Source organism: Salvia hispanica, chromosome 1 (genome assembly GCF_023119035.1).
Source record: "Salvia hispanica cultivar TCC Black 2014 chromosome 1, UniMelb_Shisp_WGS_1.0, whole genome shotgun sequence".
Taxonomy (NCBI): domain Eukaryota; kingdom Viridiplantae; phylum Streptophyta; class Magnoliopsida; order Lamiales; family Lamiaceae; genus Salvia; species Salvia hispanica.
The window spans coordinates 22,532,154-22,557,706 of record NC_062965.1 but is presented as its reverse complement, the minus strand read 5'-3'; the positions used below and the strand labels follow the sequence as shown (position 1 = coordinate 22,557,706).

General features: G+C 34.6%; 3 protein-coding genes across 4 annotated transcripts; 2 read left to right on the top strand and 1 right to left on the bottom strand.

The window, feature by feature from the left end:
• The first annotated feature begins 3,361 nt into the window (after nucleotides 1-3,361).
• LOC125216264 (non-symbiotic hemoglobin 2) lies at nucleotides 3,362-4,992 on the top strand. The gene is made up of 4 exons (XM_048117937.1): nucleotides 3,362-3,530; nucleotides 3,605-3,719; nucleotides 3,810-3,926; nucleotides 4,704-4,992. Exons 1-4 carry the CDS (start codon nucleotides 3,433-3,435, stop codon nucleotides 4,845-4,847), a joined length of 474 nt encoding a protein of 157 aa, XP_047973894.1. The 5' UTR covers nucleotides 3,362-3,432; the 3' UTR covers nucleotides 4,848-4,992.
• Nucleotides 4,993-6,882: 1,890 nt separating this feature from the next.
• Nucleotides 6,883-12,778, top strand: LOC125203211 (cingulin-like). Its single transcript, XM_048101523.1, has 8 exons — nucleotides 6,883-7,113; nucleotides 8,812-8,997; nucleotides 9,083-9,205; nucleotides 9,823-9,860; nucleotides 9,940-10,054; nucleotides 10,125-12,122; nucleotides 12,201-12,256; nucleotides 12,353-12,778. The coding sequence occupies exons 1-8, from the start codon at nucleotides 6,991-6,993 to the stop codon at nucleotides 12,513-12,515; spliced, it is 2,802 nt and encodes a 933-aa protein (XP_047957480.1). The 5' UTR covers nucleotides 6,883-6,990; the 3' UTR covers nucleotides 12,516-12,778.
• A 516-nt stretch (nucleotides 12,779-13,294) lies between these two features.
• LOC125198389 lies at nucleotides 13,295-18,133 on the bottom strand. Of its 2 annotated transcripts, none has more exons than XM_048096753.1 (8): nucleotides 17,907-18,133; nucleotides 16,329-17,740; nucleotides 15,823-15,941; nucleotides 14,483-15,079; nucleotides 14,091-14,397; nucleotides 13,824-13,989; nucleotides 13,640-13,739; nucleotides 13,295-13,547 (listed from the first exon to the last, which is right to left on the bottom strand). In XM_048096753.1, the coding sequence occupies exons 2-8, from the start codon at nucleotides 17,502-17,504 to the stop codon at nucleotides 13,430-13,432; spliced, it is 2,583 nt and encodes an 860-aa protein (XP_047952710.1). In that variant the 5' UTR covers nucleotides 17,505-17,740; nucleotides 17,907-18,133; the 3' UTR covers nucleotides 13,295-13,429. The 2 variants fall into 2 exon arrangements, with proteins under 2 accessions (XP_047952710.1, XP_047952705.1); XM_048096748.1 differs by having other exon boundaries at nucleotides 13,824-13,992; nucleotides 17,907-18,132.
• Between the last annotated feature and the right edge of the window lie 7,420 nt (nucleotides 18,134-25,553).

The following is a 25,553-nucleotide window of genomic DNA, read 5'->3' as shown; positions in this document are numbered from 1 at the left end:
ATAATTCACCAAGTTTGATTAATTTTTGGTCGATCTTGTATTTCCGTAAAATGAGTGGCATAATTTTAGCATTTTCCTTAATTGTCTCGTATTCTCATATTTGGAGGAAATTGTGTATAATATGACGGGCATAGAATACTATGTAAATGTTCGGCTACTTAAACGATGTTGTTTAATAAACATTGTCTGTCTTCTCTTTAATGATTAGACATGTACATGTCATATTAGGGGTGTCGAAACGGGTAGCGGGTAACGGGTATTCCCGAACCCGATCCGATACCCGTCGGGTAACGGGTACCCGATACCCGATGGAGTCGGGTAACGGGGCGGGATCGGGTATGACTATTTTGGATTTTGCGGGTATCGGGTATACCCGATACCCGCTCGGGTAACCCGTTAGTCCCGACATACCCGATATGTATATTAATATTTTATCATTTTTATTTTTATTTTTAATATTTGGTGACTTTTGGTTATAATTATTTACTACTTTTGATGAAAGTGAGACATTGTTGGTTACTTTGTTAATTTTTCATATTTAGTTGTTTGAATGGTGATTTGAATTTAGGAGTTTGGATTTTTTGGCATTCTAATTGAATTTGAATTTACATATTTACAGGTGGTAATTTGTAACATGAAAATTTGAAGCAGATATTTCAATTTTTTTTAAAAAATATAAGTTTTTAATTCCTTATTTACAGTATGTAAACAATATAGAAGGGGAAATTAAGCATTTTAACTTAAAATTTTGGAAACACACGAAGGCAGAGAATCAAATATTACAATTACATTGCATGCTTCATCTCAATTCTCAGCAAAATTAATTAATAAAGTTAAAGGGTTAAAGTGAGAATCTACTACATTCAACTAAGTAGTATTTTGTAAAATATTATAAACTATACAAATAAATAAAAAAAAGAAGATTTGGAAGAAAAAAAAATTGGCTTCGGGTCGGGTACCCGCGGTGTCGGGTGCGGGATACCCGACTCGGGTATCGGGTAATACCCGACTCACTGCGGGACGGGTATCGGGACAAAGTTTTCGGCCAAAGTCGGATGCGGGTACCCGACTCGTCGGGTGCGGGTACCCGCGGGTACCCATTTCGACACCCCTATGTCATATCAATAAATTTAAACGAGTAATAATACTCTGGAATTAATCGTCATGTGATGGTTAAAAAAATAGTATCAAAATTGTTGTGTAATTTCCATTTTTAAAATTATGGAATTGATCTTTAATGGGTTTTTTATATTTTTTTCCTTTTCATAATGATACCTAATACCTCTATCTGATTTTTTTAAAAAAAAAAAAAAAAAAAAAAAAAAAAAAAAAAAAAAAAACAACCAAGTGAAATGCATCTAGCTAGATTGTCCAAATTTGCTCTATTAATGATCAAGATTTTATATTGTATACTATCTAAGATTTAGGTATTACTAGATCTGAACCCACATGATTGAATAGGTAACTAAGTTTTAAAATATTCAAAAACAAGGAATAAATTATTTTGTAGCCGCCAAAATCACCGATTTAAAATATGCATGTATCATATTTATCAAAAAAAATGTACTCCATCATACTATAATTTACATAAATAATTTATATACAAGCCCATCTCAGAAATTGTAGCCCACAATCTTTTTGTCTTATTAATTAAACTAATATAATGTCAAATCATGTCTATCTGTGTATAAGGACAAATATTTTTTTTTTGGATCTGAAATTTAGAAGATGATACATATAACTCATATTTTATAGACTTAAAGACTTTATTTTCGTCTTCTACTTCGACAGTGCCACGTGGAATTATAATTTTCCATATAATTTTTCATTATTCGAGCTAATATCTTGGTACAAAACTCAAATTTCCACTTTTTTAAAGGGTTAAAATTACAATTTTGAAATTAATTTTTTAATGTGCGATAATATTAAATATTAAATAATAAATCAAATGGGACTAGTCCACCAATGAAATTATTAGAGCACCACTAGAAATCAATTATAACGAGGGTAAAAACTTGTCTATCAAAAGTAGTACAAATTCAATTATAGTTCAAGTGTTATTGGACACAAGCAAAAGGAGTCAAAATGAACCTCGATAATATGTTATCAAAAGTCATCAAATTATTAGTGACCTTTGTGTCTTTTAATTGTGCAAATTAAATAAAAAAATAAAGAAAATTGTACAAAGAACTATTCCAAAACTTTGTGGAAAAGAAATTTTCTAATTTCACTTTGGGATTTCTTTTTCTACGAAATAGAATCGTATTTATTGAAGCACCAGTTAAATTCTGAGGTTTTTGACCCAAAAAATACTCATTTTACTATTAGTTCGTGTGAAGTATCATATTTCAACTAGATATTTGATAACTCTAATTATGAATTTGTGTTTTTTTAAAAAAGTTTATTTAATTAGACTTAACAATTAATTGTTATGTCAAAGTATATATATAGCATCTTCTCAAAGAGATTTTGTAATGACTGGTTTTGGGCCTTTAGTTGTCCAAGGCCCATGTACTTGGGCCTATACTAGAAAAGGCCCAGTAGCTCATAAGTATAATCATTTCCTACTACCCATTTTATTACAAGACGAAGGCCCATTAGCCCATAAGTTATTTCAAAATAAAAAATACTCCCAACGTCCCACAAGAATATACACTCTTTCCTTTTTAGTCCGTCCCACGAGAATATGCACTTTCCAATTATGAAAACTCTTTTATCGCTAATAAGGTGAGACTCGTTCCCTACTAACAATACTTTAATTATTTTTTTCTCTCTACATCTCACTTACTTTACCAATTTTGCATTAAAATCTATGCCGAACCCAAAGTGCATATTCTTTGGGGACGGAGGGAGTAAATAAATACGGATTAAAACTTTATTGAAAATAAGTAAAATTATTTTTAAAATATTCACGGGAGGATAAATTTAAATCCCATGCATTTCTTTGGATTCGGCCATATATTTAAAATGAATGTATGAATCATCATTCCATTTTTATAAATCAGTCACTATAATCATTTTTTGTTTGGATTAATGATGTGCATGTGCTATTACTATGTAAAGTTAAACACTGTAACAACATAATTTTTAAGAAATCAAAAGGTAAAAACCACATTAATTTATAGTACTATATATTCATTTTCTCCACCCAAACCATGGAACATGAGCTCCACCAAACTTTGAGGCAAATACTAGATAAAAAAACATTTACAACAAGTTAAAATCAAATAAAAAATTAAAGTGATAATACTAGTACAAATGTGGACCACAAAAAATGGAATAAAAAAAAACAAAATTATTAGATAATCCCACTTGCCATGTACCATATCTTTGAATTATAAAAATTCCACAACTTATTCCATAAAAAAATAAATTACTTCCCTATAAATTACTCCAATCTATGCATCAATCAAACAAGATAGAGAGGAAGAGATGGTGAAATTCAGTGAGAAGCAAGAAGCATTAGTTAAAGAATCATGGGAAGTCATGAAACATGATGCTCCTAATCTCAGTCTTCGTTTCTTCACTCTGTATGTAAATCTCTCTCTTTCTCTCTTAATAATTTAGTGTTAAATTTGATTAATTTGGATTTAAATAATTGTAGAATTCTGGAGATTGCACCAGCAGCTAAGGGGATGTTTTCATTTCTCAAACACTCTGATGAAATCCCACAAAATAATCCAAAGCTAAAGGCTCATGCTGTTAAGGTTTTCAAGATGGTTGGTGTCTCTATATTTTCAATTTTTTTGAATATTGAAAAATTGGTAATGCTGATTGATTGGTGTTTGTTTTGGTGAAATTGATGAAAGACATGTGAGTCAGCAATTCAGCTACATGAGAAAGGTGAAGTAGTGGTGGCAGACACAACTCTCAAGTGGTTGGGATCTATTCATCTTCAAAAAGGAGTCATTGACCCACATTTCGAGGTAAATCATTTTTTGCTTTTATTTAATTTAAGATGGTGAGTCTTATAGCATCCACGACAATGTGGACATCCCAATAAACTAGCACTAGGACATTCCAAAAACATTTTCTACCACGTTATTAGGATATCACTTTGCACTGCCACATTACTAGGACATCTCATTGCACAATAGTGGACAAGCACTAGGACTAGCCGACGCTCTAGCCAATAAAATAAATTGAAAAATACGATTAATTCGTTTTAATTGTTGGTGTTTAACATATATAAAAAAAAATGCACTGAAATGTAAATATTGAGTATAAATAAAAAAATAGATAAAAAAAATTAATAAAATAATAATAAAAAAATGGGACGTCCGTTTTTGGTGACGGACAAGAGCTCGTCCGTGTTCTGGGCGTCCTACCTCTTGTCCGCTATTGTGGCGAACACCCCCACAGACATCCCTGACATCCTACCTCTTGTCCGCGCTGATTTGTGGGGTACTTACAATAGTTTATTATTGAAATACATCATGAGATTCGTTTCTACGTTAAAACCATTACGTTTTTAATTTTATATTTTTAGCACATAACTATAGTATGATTCTATCTATACTCCATTCGTTCAAAAAAAAATTATGAGAGGAAATTAAGTCTTATCATCGTTGTTTTTATCACTTTTGTTTTTGCTCCCTTTTCTCTCCACTTACATATAATTTGGCTACTATATGCATAGTTTTCAGCTATGTGTCTCCCTTTTTCATGATAAAATATAGTAATTTCTTTATATAAATATATAGGTTGTGAAAGAAGCGTTGTTGAGAACCATTAAAGAGGCGATGGGAGAGAAATGTAGCGAAGAGATGAGTGGTGCGTGGGCGGACGCCTACGATCACTTAGCAACGGCAATCAGGAATGAGATGAAAGCTGAAGCATCTGCTTAATAATCCTCTAATTTACGCTCAAAATCAAATAAACTTTGTAGTATGTCACTAGTGGCCAATTGAGGTTAATTTATCCATTCATCCTTCAATTTTTAATTAGATTTTATGACTTTCATTCCATCTAATCTATCCCTGGTTTTGGATATGAGTTGTCTCATCCTTCGATTTGTCTACATATAAATCAATGAATAATTAGATTTGCCGATGAAAACTCCGATCACCACATCCCGAAAAAAAAAAAAGAGGCAAATGAAAATTTTGCTGAAGTTGTACTGCTATCGTTTTTTGTATGAATTACAAAATGTTCAAGTCAAAGCAAATCCAAACAAAATTTGCCCATGAAACTGGAAAGAATAAAATACAAATCATACGTAATAAATGGAAAGATAAATACCTGTGACAATAGGCAACGAACAAAGAGACAGACATCTCGATTAAAGTACTCCCTCCGTCCCACAATATTTGTCACACTCACACTTCATTTTTATCATGAATGGTAAGTAGATCTCACATTCTACTAACTCAATTCACTCACATTTTATTATAAAATCAATATAAAAAAGTGAGTCTCGCATTCTACTAACTTTTTCAACCAACTTTTATTTACATTTCTTAAACTCGTGTCCACACTAACAATGACAATTAGTACGGAAATGAGGGATTAAAACACAACTAACACCAAAGTAAGACATAAAAAAAACAGTCAACAGCAGAAATGAACAAAAACGCATTCAAATCACATCAACCCAAAGCCTAAAGCAAAATTATATCATGAAAATCTAAAATGAGATTTTTTTCGGATATAAATATCTGGCCCAATTAATCAACACAAATCAAGCCATAAACTAGTAATGTGGGCTGCCCATCAATTTCTACCTTAATGGACCTCAAAAAACACTATTTCTAACATCATTCAGGCCATTGTTCAAAATTTTGAAATTTTAAAATGATCTTTTTTTTTCTTTGATCTAATACATACACTCGAGCCATGGAAATTAAATTAAATTGATAACAGATATTATATTGAGGTCTTGAGTCAAAATTGAAAATTCAGATAAGGTTGTTCTACTTGACCTCATAAGTCATAGTCTCAATTTATGTCTATAATCTATATCTGTTAATAATATATATTAGTATAATTTCCAAATAAATTATGATAAAGACATATATGGATCAACATGAAAGTACTCGGAAGCATAGTCGAAAGCGAAATGTTAACACAAAAAGCAATAAAGTTCACTTACTTGAAAATCTATGAGTTTTTTTATTACAATTGGGGATCAATAGTATATTTCTCTTGTATAATTAAAATAAGATATTAAATTAGTAGTCCACTTACTAAATCTAATAATCTTCGATTAGAGGAGAATCATTTTGACAACTAAGTTGTTTTTCATAGTCACTAGTTGCATTTGAGTTAAGTAATAGATTTCACAATAATTAATTTGTCACAATTATTAATCTTATCTGCCCCAATAATCCAATTATGATTCACTTTTTGTTAGAAATGTATTAGGAAAATTATCATTTACCCTTTATTTAATGTTTGTTAGAACTGCAACACTTCGTTCAACTAAAATCTTAAATAGTTGGGAAAAGTATTTTGTTGAAGGACATTAGAAAAACAAATGTAGACTACATGTGTTGGAATTGGGTAGCCAAGAGTTGAGCATTATAATTGGATAATAAAATTGATTTTACTAAAGAACATTGATTTAATGTTGAAAGCAATTACTAGTAATTTATAATTATCCAATTATCAATTTATGACATAACATCCAAGACTCAATCAACATAATAAAATAAGAGAAAGCAACACAACTATTAATCTCTTGCAATGAATAGGTTAAACAATGATTGAATTGGTAAGAAGTAATGAAATTTGGTGGAGAGAGAGACATAGCAAAAATCCAAGAAACTAAAACCAACTGTAATAACTCCATAAACCAGACCCCCCCTACCCCACCCACCCCACCAGCCTGACCATATCCCTCATCACTTCTTCTTCTACTTAACCAATTCACATCATTATTACTTACATTCTCTTCAACACAAACACACACATTTCTTTCATTTATTCTCCTAAATTGTATAGAGTGATTACAGAAGGAAATATCTCACACACAAAAAACACAATTGAGAAATGATAAGAGAGAAGATTTTCAGGCTTCACAGGCACAAGTCCTCATCATCTTACTCATCAGCCACCACAGATGCATCTGCTCAGAAATTTGATTTCACTTTCTCCAAAATTCAAGCAACTCAGGTTCTTTCCCTTTCATTTTGTGTATGTATGTGTATCTATCTTTCTTGATTTCTTTTCCAATTTTGAAAAGATTGCTTTTTTAAAGGGAATCTTGAGTTGGTTTGATGTAGATTCTCTTCACATGCTTTCTTATCCATTTTGTTATGTAGTAACATGGGCTGGTTAGGGAATTTCCAATTACTAGGTTGTCTTTTGTATTTATATAGATTAAATATTTTAGTATTTGGTTATTTAGCAATTTGGTGAAATATGTTAGAAAATGTGAGTGATTTTAGCTAATTGATGTGGAAATTGGATAGTTAAGGAGTAATAATAGTTGTCTGAAAAATATTATCACACGGCGTACGTGTTTAGTCAATCACAATTGCAAAAAATGTGAGATTTTAGCTAATTAATGTGGAAATTGGGTAGTTAAGAGTAAAATTAGTGGTTAGGAAACATTATCACGTGGCGTGGTATGTCCAGTTAATCATAATTATAGAAATATTATATAATTTCTAATTTTTTCCTTGTATTTTGTTGTTAAAACTAGTTGAACTCACCACGTGACAATATATTCGAACTACTAAATTTTTTACTTGTAGACTGTAGTGAAAAGAGTTTAGCATCATTTGATTTAATAGTTGATTGGTGATAATGAATATGTTTGAATCTAGAAGTTATATAGTTGCCTATATTGTTACTAAAGTGGACCTAGGCCAATAAAATGGTGGTTAGGACTACTACTTATAGCCAATAAAAGATGAGTTTTGGTTATTACTTGATTCTCCTTTTCAAGACAATAATTTAGGCCTCTTTATTTGTTTTGCTATAGAGTATTTCGTCACCTCCAATAAATGTTGTCAAAAATTTAAGTTATGATAGATTGCTTTTTTGACTAAAGTGGTGCTATAATTGGAAACAAAATTCCGGATAATAGTGATACGGTTAAAATCCACATTTTGTGGTTCAATTTCACATCTCGTAAATAGATAGTAGTATGTCATATGTCCCACATTTTTCAAAATTTTCATATATTTACTTATTATATTATAGAAATTTCTATATATAGTTCATCGGTTTATAAATTACACAAAAATCAAAACATAATTTGTTATAATAATCATTTTAATATATAAAGGAGAAATGAGTCATTCTTCTTTATACTTTTGTATAATTTACAAGTTTAATGTTAAAAAATAAAAATAAAGATGTTGCAAATACTTTAAATTTATCAAAATTTATTTCAATTAATATGCAAACCCCCTTAATCTAAATCACCCAAAAAAATATACTTATTGGCTTCATTTTAGAAAACATAGCCCATGTCAATTTTTTTCTGCGTCCGTCGGCCCTAAACTACTGGCCCGGCTGACTGGCGAGGGGCTTGGATCCCCTGCTGTGGAAGAATCACAGATGCAGGGGAGGTTGTTCCTCACATCCCAATTTTTTAAAATTTTTATTTTTTTTGTTTAAGTGTTATATTTTAAGTTTAAAAATTGGGATGTGAGCAACAGCATCCCCTGCTGTGATTCTTCCACAGCAGAGGATCCAAGCCCACTGGCGAGCCCTCTCTATGAAGACAGTTCATTTAAAGCCTAATCAAAATTATTGTAGTAAAATTTATGACAACATAAACGTCACAAAATTTAATAAATCTTTTGTAACAATTGTTTCCATTAATAAAAATTAATTGAAGTGTCTTTCTTGATGTGTTAGGTTCCAAAAGGATGGGACAAAATCTACGTCTCTCTCATCTCTCTAGAATCAGGAAAGACAGTGCGTAAATCGGTTAAGGCAAATGTGAAAAATGGGAGTTGCCATTGGACAGAAACCTTTGCAGAATCAATATGGATTTCAGACATTGATTTGGAGGAATGTCTCTTCAAATTCCTTGTTGCAACGGTTAGACACTTCATTTTCTAGAAGATTCTGTCTCTTTTCTAATATGAGCAAAGATTCACATTTCTATGGTATTTCATTATTATAGGGATCTTCAAAATCTAGTATTCTTGGAGAGGTTGAACTGAATCTTGCAGCTTTCTTGAGCTCGGAATCTCCGGTGTTAGTTACATTGCCTCTCAAAAAATGCAGTTATGGGACTGCTTTACAAGTAAGTTTGCTATGTGCTTCAATATAATTGTTTGTTAGTTAGTTCGTTCTTTTTTTACGTTTTTCGCGTTTATGTTGCTGTTCTAGTGTACTTTTGAGATGTGAGGGTTTTGCTTCTAGTTGTATTGTCATCGATATGATAGACTCTGCTCGCCAGCTCTTGACTTTGAGCATTTTTTATAAAAAAACAAAAAGAAAAAAAAGTTTTTTGGGAGCTAAGTTGGGAATTTTAAGTAAATTAGATGAAGAAGTATTATTAGTATTATAGAGACGTAGTTTTGTCACTTGCATGATAGTGGGAGCACATGGACGAATTAAAATGGAAAAATCAAACCGAACTAAAAATAAATTTTTTATTTTTATTTTTTAGGGGTGTTTTAGTAATTTTGCGTTGAATCATAATCTTTTGAAGTTTAATTATTTTGGTGAAATATGTGAATCAAGAATATTTGGAGATTTGTTTAATTTTTCTAAGTTGAATTTAATTTTTGTATGATTTCAATAAAAATCTTGTTGGAAAAACTGTTGAAAAGTCTTCTTTTGCCCTCATTGTGAAATGATTTGCTCTATTGTAAAACCATTAGTTAATGAATGTGTGAAATTGTTGCTTCTTTGTAGGTTGAAGTGAAATGCCTCACACCAAAAACCAATCCAAGGTTTGTCACAATCTTGTTAACATCTTTAAAAAATGTAATCTTTTTTCCTCACATTTTTTATGTAATTGTTAATGCAAAGGGAAGAGAAATGGAGAGCCATGAATGCAGCAAAAGATGAGAGTTTAGATCATGAAAGCATAGAGAATCAATCTGAAGCATCAGACTCTTTCAACAAAAACAACTTTAACAACAAAGTAAGCTCATTTTTTGGCTAAAAAACTTCCCATTTCATGATAACTCATGGCCTAATGCTGTCGATTTTAGGAGACGCGCTACAGCTTCGACTCCATGGATGATTCTGTGGGGAGGCAGAGCAGCTACTCCTCCCACGGCTTTGGAAGGCAGGACTCAGTTGATTCGAATGAGAGCTGGAGCCATAGCTCGGTGAGGTCAGTTAGATCTCTTCACCGGAATCAGAGGGAGGAGTTCAGAAGATCTTGCCATGCTGCAGCCACTTTGCTTCAGCCAAATCTTTCTTTAAAGGAAGGAGTTGCTGTTGATGGTGATAACGACGATGGTAATGAATTTGAGGCCGAGGCGAGGATGTGGGAGCAGAACGCAAGGAAGTTGTCTCTGGATTTGGAGAGGCTGAGGGATGAGTTGTCTGATCAGAGTGTGTGTGTGACAAGGCTGAATATGGAGCTTGCCTCGTCGCGTTTGGAGTGCCAAGAGCTCACTCAAGAGATCGAAAACACGAAGGCCTTGTTTGAGGAGGAGAGGTGTTCATTTTTAGGCCAGAAGGAGTTGGAGGAGGAGTTGAGGTTTCAGAGGGAGGAGAATGAGAATCTGTTCTCTCAGCTCAATAAAACCCGAGAATCGAACATTGAGCTGATCGCGATTCTTCAGGAGATGGAGGAGACTATAGAGAAGCAGAAGCTTGAGATAGAGAGCCTTTCTATCTCTGCTAACAAGTCATCAAGTGTTGATTTGAATGAATCGAAGAATGCAAATGGTAGTGATTTGGATGAGGAAAACAGCAGTTTATGGTGTTTGATCCTTGAAAATGCATTGCAGGAGAGGAATATAGAGGCGGAGATCGAGGAGGGGGTGTGGAGGCGCGTTGTCAAGGAGTTTGTCGTTGATTGCACGCGCGTATTAGCTCAGAAGGAAGACAAGATCATGAATTTGGAAGGTAGGATGAATGTGTCTAACATTAGCAATGAGGAAAGCTGTGGATTTGAGGAAAAGAGTGAGATTCTTCAAGAAGAGATTGCTGATATCGATGATGGCGTCTTCGTGTCTGAGTCCTTGGATGAAACGATGGACGAAATGGACCAAACCGAGCTGATGAAGCTCTTGTCTGATCTGCAAGGAGAGAATCTCTACTTGCTGCAGCGCGTTGGCGGTTTAGAAGCTCAGCTGAGGTACCTTACTGACATGAACGAGTCGAGGCGTGTGGAGCTGCAGCAGTCGGAGACACAACGCGTGGATATTGAGGATCATGTCAAGAGATTGGGAGAGGAAATTGAGTCAGAGAAGGCTTTAATGAGGGAGAAGTTGAGTGAAATGGAGAGAAAGTGGTTGGAGGCCGAGGAAGGGCGTGTGGCGTTAGTCGAAGTGAATGTAACGCTTCAAGCCACGGCCGAGAGGCTGATGGAGGAATGCAACTGTGTGCACAAGTTCAATGGGGAGCTGAGGGAGCAGAAACGGGAGCTCCAGAGCCGGTGTTTGGCTTTGGAGACGAAGGCTAGAACGTTACGAGAGTTCAAAGAAGATGTTGAAGATCTTGACTATGAATCGAAGGTGAAAGCCATCATCGATGAGTTGGACTCGAGGCTGGAGGTGTCTGAGGGCGAGAGGCTTCGTCTGGCTGAGGAGAATTCTCTGTTGCATATGCGGTTGGAGAAGGCGTCTGATGTGGAGAAGGAGGTTTTAAGGCTGAGAGTGTCGGGGCAAGAGATGAGGCTTCGGAGCCAGAAGCTTGAGGCCTCGTTGAGGTCTGTCTCGAGGGATCACCAGGAGATGGAACGCGCGAATGCATCCATGGCTGAGGAGATTCGTAGCATGAAGAGGGCGGTGTGGAATGAGGAGGACTGCAGGATAAGGAGGGGCGCGTTGGAGGAGAAGATTCTCCGGCTCGAGGGGGATTTGATAGCAAGAGATGCAGTGTGTGTGCAGGATGCAGAGATGAGGAATGAGCTGAATCTGATCAAGATTGTCAACAGTCAGCTGCTGATGAAGGTTAAACATCTTGAGACTCTAAGACGAGACGAAGATGGATGTCGTAAATCTACTTCAGAATGTCATGGACCTCAAGTTCAGGTTGATCTCTCAATCTATCTCTTTGTTGTGTATTGTCTTTGCAACGTGACAGATCTAACGCCTTTCGTCTCTTTCTAGACGCGCGAGAATGGACTTGCGAAGGCCAATATGGAGTGTGAATCACAGCTTGAGAGGTATTGTATATATTACTCATTACATTTCTGTTTTAGACTTTTAGTAGTTTTTTAAGGCATGGTATGGAAGAATGAGAGTTGGGGTTGGATTTTTAGTTGTGTTGACAGTGCAAAAGGAGGAGATGAAAGCAAGATTAAGCGGCTCGAGGCGGAGTTGCAAGAGATTCGGGAGCGATACTTTGATATGAGCCTAAACTACGCGGAGGTGGAGGATCAACGCGAGCAGCTTGTGATGAAACTCAGAGCTCTTGGTGTCTAGAGCTCAACGATCCTCGGTTCATGCCGGTTTCTAGGAAGAAACCAGCATGAAAAGGGCCATGATTCTTGATGCAAGAAACCATTTTGAGGAAGTTTTGAGAAAGTAGATAATCATTTGATTTTTGAGGTACCATCAACATCTTCTTGTGTTGTTTGTGAATGAATATGTCTGAAGAAGAATGGGGCTTCAACATTTTTTTACTTTCACTTTGTTTGTACAGTTTGAAAGAGCATTCTTTATGTAAAAGATTTTTGTTTGTTACATTTTCATGTTTTGAAATTGTAACGAGCATTTAAATATTCACATATGAGTTGTCAATTGTTGAAAATATGAAGTAAAAAGAGATCAAATTGAATTCCACGAGAACCGCTTCTTTATTCACCAATTGATTTTCAGATGAAACCTAACCATGACTTGGTTGTATCACGTATCAGATACACTTCAATGAATGAGCGTGTACCTAACAAAATACTAAAATCTAACATGGTATCGAACCAAATGTGAATTCGACAAAGCACTAGTGATTCTATTAGGATATTAACAGCGTACGAAGGACTTGTGCACGAAGAGGGCGTGTTGAAATATTCACGTGTAAACAGTCCAACCTCAAAATCTGAAGTAAATGGGCACATTCTTTATTATAATTTGATGCAATTAGCTAATTTCATGGTTGTAATTATACTAGTAATTAGAGAGAAACAACATTGGGTAAATGGAAGAAATGAAATTAACATTTATCCATCAACATGGTTAACCAGAAATTGAGTCAACACGCATACTTAAAAAGAATTGGCATTAATTTATATACGAATTGAATGAGGAAGCAATTAGTGCCAATTGTTGTTCCATACTCCACCATATATCTTACCACAGTTGTTTAAACCTCCCTTATTTCTTCCTCTCTACATCTTTTTTTACAGTATGGAGTAAGCTCTAATCACCTCGACAATGGGCGCTCGACACAACGGACATTTCCCTCCTCCGCGTACCAGCTCGTTTGCACATTTCGAGCACGTGCACATATGCCCACATCTATGCACAGAGACAGAAATATAAGCCAGAGCCAAAGAGAACCAGTAACTGTCTTGAGTTAACGAAGATCGTGTATTCGAGAACAACCATACCTGTACAGTAGGGCATCAATGTGATTATCGCAGCAGACACAGCAGGTGCCCTTTCTCACGTTGCCCCATCTTGACCCGTCGTCTGATGTCTCAGCAGCCCCTGCATTTACAGAAAAAGTTGTGATTGTTGACAATCAACGGTAACAAGTAGGGTTCTACGTGGCTTAGCAGCACGAGTGCATACCTTGTCCACCAGGTGATCGATTGAGAGCAGCGGAAACTTCCTGTCTGACCGATCGTTGGAGTTCCAGTTGCATATCCATGCAAGCTTCCAACATCCGCTGCATGTGATTCATTCCTTGCTGTAGTTTGGCAACGTCAGCTCGTAGATCATTCATCATCTCCCATTCCTGCTGAAAGTTGGAAGGATCGAGTGTGTCAGAGGAGTTTAAAGACAAGCTCTGAACAATGAACAGTGTAACGAGAGATGGGGTGAGGGTGGATAGCATACAAGCTCTGAACGATGAGCACTATGACGAGACCATCCAGAATGGTGCAATTCCTGGTGCCAAAGAGGTTGTGGTGGTGGTGCTGGTGGAGTAGGTAAAACTAGCGAAGGTCTAGCAGTGGCATCGCGTGGATCTTCGTTCGGCTCGTCATTCTCTTGGTCGTCATCCCTCTCAGGTGATGGAGGAAGGGGCAAGTTCCTGTGGAGATCCCAATCAATAGGAGCCCCTCCTCGCCTTTCCACATATGACTGAATCAACTGATCGAGGCTCTCACGGAAACCACTACGAAGAAGATTGGAAACACTCCTCCTACAAGAAGTTACAGAAAGCGGGTTTAAAATAGAGTAAATTAGAAAACGAGAAGATCAAGACTCGTACAATATGAGATTATAACCTGCTCAGTAGTTCCCTGAGTTCCATGCTGTACACATTATCATCATCTGGAGGATGGAACCTGGTGGCTCTCCTAGAAGGAACTGATCGTCGCATTCTTGGAGGGTCTGAAGGCCCTTCCGACCAATTGTCCACGGCCTCTCGTGAGCCATCATCAGGCCAAACCTCATGGCTTTGTGGTAAATGACGCTGTCCTCCATCTTGGGCCACTGCTTCTTCAGATGGCCAGTCGGATGCAGGATTTTGCTGCACATCTCGTCCTATGCCATCTGAAGCATATATACGTCCAATAGAGTCATTCTGTGCAGATTGTTGTACATTTGTTCTCTCATCTCCAGCGATCTGACCTTGTCTATTCCTTCCTTGATCAGGTGCAACATGTTGAATTGTAATTTGAACAGCAGGACTCCGATCCATATTCCCCATTCGATCTGTAAATTGAGCACCAATTTCTTGATTTCCATGAGGCACTTCGTGTGAAGCATTTGTATTACTCTGATCGTTTCTAGAATCAATGTTGCCACTGTTAGGAGAAGTCTCTGGATGGCTGCTTACTTGTCCACGAACTATACTTTCCAATCTGGAACGGAACCCTTCCCTAAATGGAAACAACACCAAATCAAAATCACAAACTTCTATTATGCAATGAGAATGATGAACCCATGCCAACAATAACATTGCTACCGGAAAAATATTAAAACATGCTTACTAGAGTAAACATTAAGAAGCAAAAATGAGATCTAATTCACAGTTCAATAGACTATCTTAGCCACATAGATTCTTAAAGAAATTCTATAGCCTCCAAAAACAATAATATCATTTCTAAACGGGAACATTTTCCTCAACTTCGGTAGAGAGTGCAGTAGCTGAAATCACTAGCTCAAACACTATTTTCTTAGCCGCAGTTAAATTTAAGATTCTGAAATCACCTCTGATTGAGTTGCAGTTTTCAGGATCTGAACACTAGAGGAAACAATTTGGGTAAACTGTAAGCTAGGTTCATCATATATATTAATTTGTAAATATCTTAGCAGCAATCTACAATGTCATGCAACAAAGAATGCATTCAATCAATTCCACAAATGAATTTTGACTTTTGAAAGAGGAGAAGCTGTCGATCCATTGCTTAGCTTAATCAAAACCTTTGACCATAAAATGCAATAGGAATTGAGTATCTGTGGTACTTCTTGAGCAAAATAATTGAACTGACTAAAATGGTGCAGTATATCATAAGCAACTCAGACTACCATAAAACACACACAAAAAAAGCAAAAGATGAAAGAAAGGGAAGGAAAGGAAAGCCATATATCAAAATATAGAACGCTCGTGAATAAAGCATACCTCATTCCAGAGACCGTATTTCGCTGTCTTAATTGATTCAACTCACCAGCCGCCACTGAAGGTGGTCTCTCTTCCTCAACAGGCCTCTCGTTTCTCAAGAACCGGCCTCTAAGAAGTGACTGAAAATTTAAAATGTCCTTCAGAGTAGTCTTTTAGTGGCACAGGATAAACAAGTTTGTACGAATAACAGGGAGGCATTAAGATACTAACACACTAATTTAAAATGCCCAGAATGGCAGATCAAGATATAAGTATATAATCATTCCTAAAAGTATAATACCATTCCTAAAAGGCCTTCCCACCATAGAAAATCATGAAACGGGAGTTGTTTATCAATACAAAGACAATATCACAGCTAATCCAGCATAAACTATCATGATATTGAAACTTCATAAGATAAGCAATGTAAACTTTATTCACCCAATGATGAAGTGTTCTCCTATGCAGGCATAGCTTACCCAAGTTAACCATAGATTAAAGTATAAATACTATTTGTATAAAAGAACCTGAATACGATTGCGGTGAGCGAAATCAGATACAGCGCGATGTTCAAGCAAACCCTGAAGTTCCCGCTGCCTTTCCCTTTCAACCCTCACAAGCAGATCAAGCAAAGCTTGCCGTCCTCTTAACCTCAAAAGATCCCTGCGTATATGCTCTGGCTGACTTTCTTCATGATTAGCAGCAGACCCTTCACGAGCACCATCACCTTGGTTGCCAGTCCTAGTATCCCGATCCCGTTCTTCCCTCCGTCCACTGCGTGACCCTCTTTGCTGACTTGTCATTTGCATCCACTCCCTCACAATCCTAACCCTCTCACGCTCCGTTTCTCCAAGCCATTCAGCTCTTGGACTATCATTCCGCTGTATAAGATTGGAGGAAGTATCACTAATACCACTCTCCATCCATCCACGAACAATATGCCTCACTCTTTCCCTTTCAACTTCTCCAAGGTCAGGTGATTGCTCACGACTAGAACTGTCATGGTCTCTATTCTCATTTTGAGGGCCCAACTGATCATGCGTCCAGGTAGCATAATCATTCTCACTCTCAGTAGCATCAACCAGACTACCCTGATTCTCACCCTCCCTGCCTTCTTCAGTATTTATAGACGCATTTGTGTTAGAACCGACACTCCTCTGCTGCCTCAGCCTCTCTCTTACTCTCCCCCGAGTACGGTCCAGCACATGCTCATCCTCCAACTCCCGCCACATCTGCAAGATAGATGAGGCTCGGGTGCTGAGCGTCTCCACATTCCCCTGACGCCTCGAAGTCGGAGACTCTGTCTCCCTCAGGAACGACGAGTCAAGCATTGACACTGTATGCAAGCCCGCAAGCGCCATCAGCTCTGACTCACGGTTCCTCCTCTCCATCGTAGTCATCATCTCCTGCGCCTGCCTGGCAGCCCACCTGCTCAAAATCCTAGAGTGACGCCTCCTGGCAGCAGAAGATTCCGCCAGGTCATCCCCATCGAGATCCGACCTCCTCCTCCTCCTGATGAGCTGCTCCCCTTCATCCTCCTCTTCCTCAGTAGTAGTTGTTCGGGGAGTGCTACAGGAAGCAAAGGACATGTACTCATCATAATGCCCATTCATAAGCTCCTCCAAACCCCTCTCGAATTCTGAACGAGTATCGTTCTCTGTGCTCTCAGGTTTCTGCTGCAACTGCTGACGCACATCATCCATCCTTCACTGACCCTAAAATAGCTACCTTTCCTAACTCAATTCACCCAAACAGAAAGCCCTAAAACTCAAACATTAACCACAGAAACCCCTAAACCACATTCACACAAAAACCCAATTTCCACAAACAGGAAATAAACCAAACCCTAGACCCAACAATCCATGCTTGGCATCACAATTTCTCATCGAATAGTACTCAATCAACCCCTCCAAACCACTGAGCCGACTCATTTCACCACCTGATCAAACAATAATTGACGAACATCACCATTTCCAGCTAACACCACCGCTCAATTACAAAATCAATTAAGATCCAATAAACGAAATCAATTAAAATTGAATGAAATTGCGATTGAGCAGCAAGCATATCGAAATTCAGCAATTGATTTGATGAAGGAGACGTACCACTGAAGCTATATCTCTTCGATTGCAGTGTGGCAATAGGCAAAGATTAAAAAAACCCAACTTTTCCCGTGATAATTATCAGTGTGCGAATTTAATAATACATAAAATACATACAGTAATTGTACGTATAACTTTCACTGTATGAGTGTGTTAATGGATAGCGGTAGAGAGAGAAAGGAAAGCAACTGTAAGAAAAAATCGATTGAGAGAGGGAGAGAGAGAGAGAGGAGAAGATGAAGAAATAACCATGGAAATTTATAAGGAGCGAAATGAAAGGGTTTTCTGTTTTCTGTTTTTCTATAATTCTTCATTATCTTTTTTTAATTGAGTAATTTCTTAATGCAATTTACTTCTTGTTACATTAAATTACATTCATCGAAAAGAGTCAATATAATTTATATATTTATTTAATTTATTAACATAATACTCTCTCTGTCCCACTTTATAAATCTCGGTTTACCATATTTTAGTGTTCCATTTTAGGAGTTCCGATTAGAATATTCCATAAATGGTATTAGGCCACACATTCCATTAATTTTTTTCAATCACATTTTATTATAAAACTAATATAAAAAAGTATGACCCACGTTCATCTATCTTTTTTCACCAACTTTTCTTTACATTTCTTAAAACTCGTGTCGAACTGGGTATCTTAAAGTGAGATGAAGAGAGTAGTAATAGTTTTTAAAAATATGTGTATTTCAATATAGAAAGCCTTATTAGTACTTTGTGGGTATATTTTTCAAGGAAAATGTCTACTAAAAATGAGAAAATGAAGTTAATAAACCAATTTCAAAATTTTGAACTAAAAGCTTAGTTTATTAATATTGAAGAAAATGAGTCAATAACTTGTTTAATATTATTCCACAAATAAAAATTAGTAAGACTAATCATTAATATATGGTGTAGTTACTAAACTGCCCCTCTTTGATTGAATTAAAGCCATTACGTCTATCTAAAGAATTTTTTATCATATAAAACAAAAGGTGATTGATCAAAAGCAAATGAACAAATAATATAGTGCTTTCCAACAACCACAGCTATAAATAAATTTCATACATATGCGTATAAATAATTATAGGATTGTAGATAAATAGATGGTGTAATTATGTGATTGGTTGGTCTACGAGGTAGCAATATTGCGTCTTATTATGATTTTAATAAGTATTACTAATTGTCATAAATCATCATAATTTCATGTGCACTGTGTAGGGGTAAATTGGTAAAACTGTTGAGCATACAATTAGTTTACTAAATTGAACATCAAATCCAAATATTAGATTTGGTAAAAACATAATTCATTCTAACATATCAAGTGAATACTAGTAATAAATTCATATAATAACATTGCAATAAACTCAAAAAAATATAATGTTTTTCTATTTTAAAATTGCCGAGCCACTATGACTTTGTAACAACTTTGCTGTTTGTAGTTAAGGAAGGTCCATTGACTCAATTAAAATAGAAAAACAAAAAATAATTCTCATTGTAATAAATTTGTCGTTTATACCGAATTTGCTTTAACAATTTGGTTCAGCTAAAATAAATTTGACTTTGCAGTTACAGTTACATAGTGAAAAAGTGATGACATTGGCAAATGGCTGGTAGCAGTGGAGGATGCGGTGATGGTATAGAGTGATGGACTGATGGTGGTGGTAGAAATAACGAGATAAGAAGGATACGAGGGACTCTAAATATATGTATTTGATGGAGAACAGAAATTTCTCAAATCTCCAAAATCTGTCTAGATTGAGCAGAAAAATGTATAACCCATCTCGGCCTTGTGTGGGGCTAGGCTTGGGCCACACTCCATGCATAAATGTTGACTTAACTCGATCTTACGCTAGGCTAACATATATCAAGACAAATTGTGACATATATTTTTTTACAACGGTAGTACTAAAATCTCAAATTTAAGTCCATTGTACAAATAAGTTTGCAACATTCCCACAATTAGGGGTGGCAAAATGGGTAGCGGGTAATGGGTAATTCCCATCTCGACCCACTACCCGCCGGCTATCGGGTACTCGATACCCGACGATAACGGGAAATTGGGCGGGATCGGGTAGTGTGTTTTAGAGTTTTGCGGGTAGCGGGTATACCCACTACCCGTACGGGTATACCCGTTAGTCCCGTTAATACCCGTTATTATTAGTATCAGAGCCATATATCATTTTTAATACTCCATCCATTCCATATTAATAGAGGCGTTTCAAATAGTTAAATTAGAGAAAAAAAATAAATAGTTAAATAATAATAGCCATACATACATTCATTTTGAAAAATTAAAAATAAATAGTTAGAATGGAGAAAAAATAAACTAAGAGTTCTTTTGAAACATTTTTATATTCCGACGAACATACAATTGAAAACTCATCGGAACTAGCTATAGAGTCCCCTCACTTTTATTCTTAATCTATTCAAAGTTTACCATCAATATTAATTAAGTAAATTAGGGAACATAGACGATTATTATGGTTTTCAATTTTTTTATTCGAATTTCGGGTCGGGTACGGGATACCCGATACGGGTATCGGGTAAACCCGGTATATCACGGGGCGGGTATTAGGACAACCAATTTAGCTAAAATCGGGTACGGGTATCCGACTTGCGAATGCAGGTACCCGCGGATAACCCGTTTCGCCACACCTACCCACGGTACACTCAAATTCTAGTTTCTTGATGATATACAACAAACTCAATTCAAATGTACTGATTTTTAGCCGAAAAGTACTAATTGATGATGATGTGAAATTAAGATATTTTTTGTGTTAGGATTACGATGGAAATAATAAAGAATAAGAAAATTGTATCCCAACTTCACATGTGGAATTGGCTAAAGAGAGAGTTGAAATGTAAATACTTGTTGGGGTGCCCTTTTCTGATTTTGATACCTGCCCCAAAAAATGGGAATTTAGTCATGATATTCTTTTTTAAAAAATCTGAATAAATCATAGTCCCATAATTACATTGTGCGATTTTTTCGTAGAAACATACATATTAGTTCCAAAAAAATAGTAATATAATATTCACGAAATTAATAAAAACGTTAGTTCGAAATTGGTGGGGTGAAGAATTAACATCTTGTAAAATCATTCGCATTCATTAAAATCCCATCAAGTAAAACCAAATAATTGAACTCCGTATTATTTTCACCTTTTGCATTTCACCTTCAAAGTCAACAAAGTTTTAAAAAAAATGCAAATAGCAATTTATTAATCAATTAAATTCGATTATTTTATCCTTAAACACTTCTTATTGTGTAGTTATATAGAGAGATAATATTTTACTTTTAATACTAGGTTTTAATAAATAAAATTTGATTAATGAATACAACATTTTCATGATATTAGTGGCATCAATCAATAATTGTAGACAAAAATTCAAATAATTGTTCCAAAACATAAACAAACAAAAACACTAGTGGATATGATTGGTCTAAAATGGAATATAATTATTCTTATGAAATTGTTTGCATAAAGAAATAGATGTCTCTAGGGGTGTCAGGTGGGCTAATCCGCTCGGGTTCGGGCCAATCCACTCGGGTTGTCAGGCTATTTGGGTGTGGGTTATTCGGACTATGAATTTTTCGGGTTATAAATTTTCGGTCCTAACCCTAAATCTTCAGGTTTCGAGCTAATCCATGGGCTATTCGGGTCAATAGTAATCTTATATGTTACTTTCTATCCAATCCAATATTCTAAATTATTAAAAAGCATATTGTCGCAAATAGTAAAGTATTATCAATGTGATCGAGAGAAGAAAATAATAGCAATTGAAAATTGAAACAAAATAGATAAACATATCATTTAATTAATAGCACGAGAGAAGAAAATAATAGCAATTGAAAATTGAAACAAAATAGATAAACATATCATTTAATTAATAGCACACATGAATCTGACCACAATTAAATGGAAATCATGCATTTCATATAACCCTAACTTTCAATTTGAGAGAAAATACATAATTACCATATATTCTTCATATCAATGTTGTATTTAATATTGCTATTACCAAAATTACCAAATATACTTCATACAAGTATATAATCCAAAATATTAGTATATTTTTATATTAAATTCCAACCTGTGGGCTAGACCGCAACCCACCGGGCCAGCCCGTATAACCCGCCGACCCGAACGTGCTAGCCCGTGTAGCCCGCTTCTAAATATGGGTTGCGATTTCTCGGCCCTAACTCTATGATTTTATCGAATAATTCGGGTCGACCAGGCTAAATTGACATCCCTAGATGTCTCTTTAGTCATTTACACTCATTTTCCCTTTCGGGAGTTATATATAATATATACTTTACAAAATTAATGACATATATACATAGAAATGTTATGATATAGTATATGTTATGTGAGAATTAACTGAGAGCACCGATCTCGTTTAGACCACATTAGTCTTATTTGTGTTTTTTATATATTTAGTTTGATTCTAATATTTTGTAAATTATTATTAACACAATTAATTTTACAAATTACATGAATATTAAAGCTCAATTTATCATTCAATTCATTTTAAAAAAATGGACTACAAATCCACACATAAGGTGAACATTCAACCATCATTTTGTTGAACATTTTGACAATCAATTGTTGCAATGCATGTGAAGCCATACTCTATTACATACCTATAATAAATTAATAATCTATTAAAATGTCGTATTGTATATGTTTCTACCTAAAATAGTAAAATGCAATGAGATGCATGTACATCAATTATAGTTACCATTTCTTTCCTTTTTCGAGAGAGATTGTCAGATTATTAGTTAATTTAACTAAAGAATTCATTTATAGGACCGGTGGCAAAATAAGAAAACGTGTTAACTCTAGCATTTTATATGTTACTAGTGTTAGCCCACGCGCTATGCGCGACACATAATATTTTTATTCTATTAATTAGACATTGCGAATAAACTAAATAAAAAAATATATAGTACTATATAGTAACAATATGTTAAAAAGAGATAAAATTAAATAAATTTTAAATTAAACTAACATGAAAATATTTATTAATTATGACACTTATAGGTCTCTAGAGCGAATAAAAATATCATCGTTAAAACATACATACTTCAAAACTAAAATGTTATCAATATAAAATTAATGGTATAATATATTTAATATACAACTAAAAAGTATGATAAGAACAATAATGTCGTCATAAAAGATAAAACATAATGTACAAAACAAATAAAAACACCCATACATATAAACATTCGAAAGTTTCTATTTTAAAGGGATGAGCCTAAGTGGAAATAGTTTCTATTTTTATGTGACGAAGGTAGTAGTTCGTAAGACATGAAAAAACTTACTATATGTGAACGACCTTAATTGTACAATAATAAGAATAATAAAATAAAGAAAATATAAATAATAAAATACAAACTCTAATATCCCGCTGACTCTTCCTCCCCCTTATTTTCATCCTTGATTACTCTCCAAATTAAAGATTTATGCATATGCGCGAAAACAAATGTGATAGTTTATGATCTTCATTTTCTTTGCTTCCTTTCGTCATTTTGTTGCTTTAGGTGTTTTTTTGGCATGAAAACTAAAGTTGTAGCTTCAAAATATTATAGATGGTTAGTTAGAAGCTTACGTAATTTCTATATTCGTAAAAAAAGAATTATAAACTGGACAGAAAAATTAAAACAAAACTAACAAAAAATAAAATAAACTAACATTAAGAAAAAACTTAAATATGAACTAACATCACTGAAAAATAATCTCTCATTGGATACGTGTTTTTGGTCGCCCTTCGAGATGCTCTTAGCCGTTGGAAATAAAAACTTATCATGACTTTTCGTAATTTGCCTTCATTAACATGTAAGAATTTCAAAAAAAAAATATTCAACTGTAGATCAATATTGCAATTTTTTAAAAATATACAGATGAAGGCTTAATCCCAGTGGAAAAAGCATTTTCGGCTTCCCTTCGATATGCTGTTAGTTGTTCGAAATAATCTCTTGTCACGCCTTTTTTAAACCGCCGAAAACTTATTCATCGTTGCCAATCGCCACCATATTCTCTCGTACCCCCTGCCGATATACTCTCTCCCTGTAGCCATCACACACATACCAAACACAAATAGGATAACACATTTTTTATTAATGGTATTGGTATTTATAGAAAATTATGTAACTTTTGGCTTTCTTCATTTTTCTTGGGTCAATATCATTTATTCTAAATTAAATCAATGATTCATTATTTTTTTAACCTCTCAAATTATGATACTCACATAACCGCAAATTTTAAAAGTGCATAATAAAACCGTTTTAATGATTAAGGAAAAAACTTTTGACTAAGAAACCGATTATGCGTAGCAATTTATTGTTGGTAAATGTCAATTATTGAAAACCGTTATGCATATGCATAATGTTTCTAAATTCTAATCAATTCAGTGATGAATTATATTTAAATTTATTGTGTTGATTCCAGCAAATAATGGTCTATTAAATTATTATAAGCATGAGCTTTAACAAATAAGTATAATAAAAAGTACAAATAACTGTCAATATAAAAACTTGTTAATTACTACTATAATCCAGTTTACCAAAACTATATACGTCTCAATTTTCAATTTTATATTTCTGCTAATGGTTTTCATTCTGATTTTATTTTCTTATATCTAATTATAAATTTAAGATATTTAACAACTCACAATTCCAATGAGGTTTATTTATTTTTCAACTTCTGAATCAAAAAAATTTAGTTGCAATTTTCACACCATTCCACCAAAATGAATTGGGTGACTAAACTTCTTACATTATTGATTGAATTTGGAGGACGAATATTTCTACAAATCTACAAATTAATTGGAAACCGAAATGAATTGATACAAATCTATAAATTAATAAGCAGGTACAAAAGCAAAATAGTGGGAAGATTTTGTAATGTTTTATAGCTACTATCCAAAACTCATTAATATTTAAAATCCTTTCCGAAACTTTTAAATATTCAAAATATACAACGTCGATAAATCTCCAAAGGTTAGGAGAAATTGCTACTAAATTAATCGATATACCAAATTAACTTATACCCAATAATATTTTAATAAAACTATACAGTCATATTATGACTTGAATCTCAAGATTATTTTATTAAATACTAATAAAAATAAAATAATACTACAGATTAGTATTCAAATATTGTTACATCTACTTACCTTCTTTTACTGATTATGAATAAAGATTGTAAGTTGTAACTATTAATTTATTTTATCTCATTCTTCCCACCAAACTATACAGTCATATTATATAGTACTGCAATACTTAGTTAACTTTACAAATTACAATTCCTACCAAAGAATAAGAAACAATTTGTGCGTGAACATAAAATTGAGATGTCATGTCCAAGAACTCTAGTTGAGTAATTTTATGTATGTCTATTAGCATTAGGACAAATGCATTGGGATATAAAATCTCTGCACCCATCCATGAACCATGATGTTAGGTTAAAAAAGATAATTATTTTCAATCTTCATCACATGTTCTTCAATAATCACACTATTGCATAAAACTATGCAAAACTCCATCTCCAAGAAACAAACGATCTAATCTATTTCCACACATTTAGCTCTTGGAGACACTTGGTGTGGACCTACACCTAGTCTTTCGTTTGTGGAATATTGAACTCT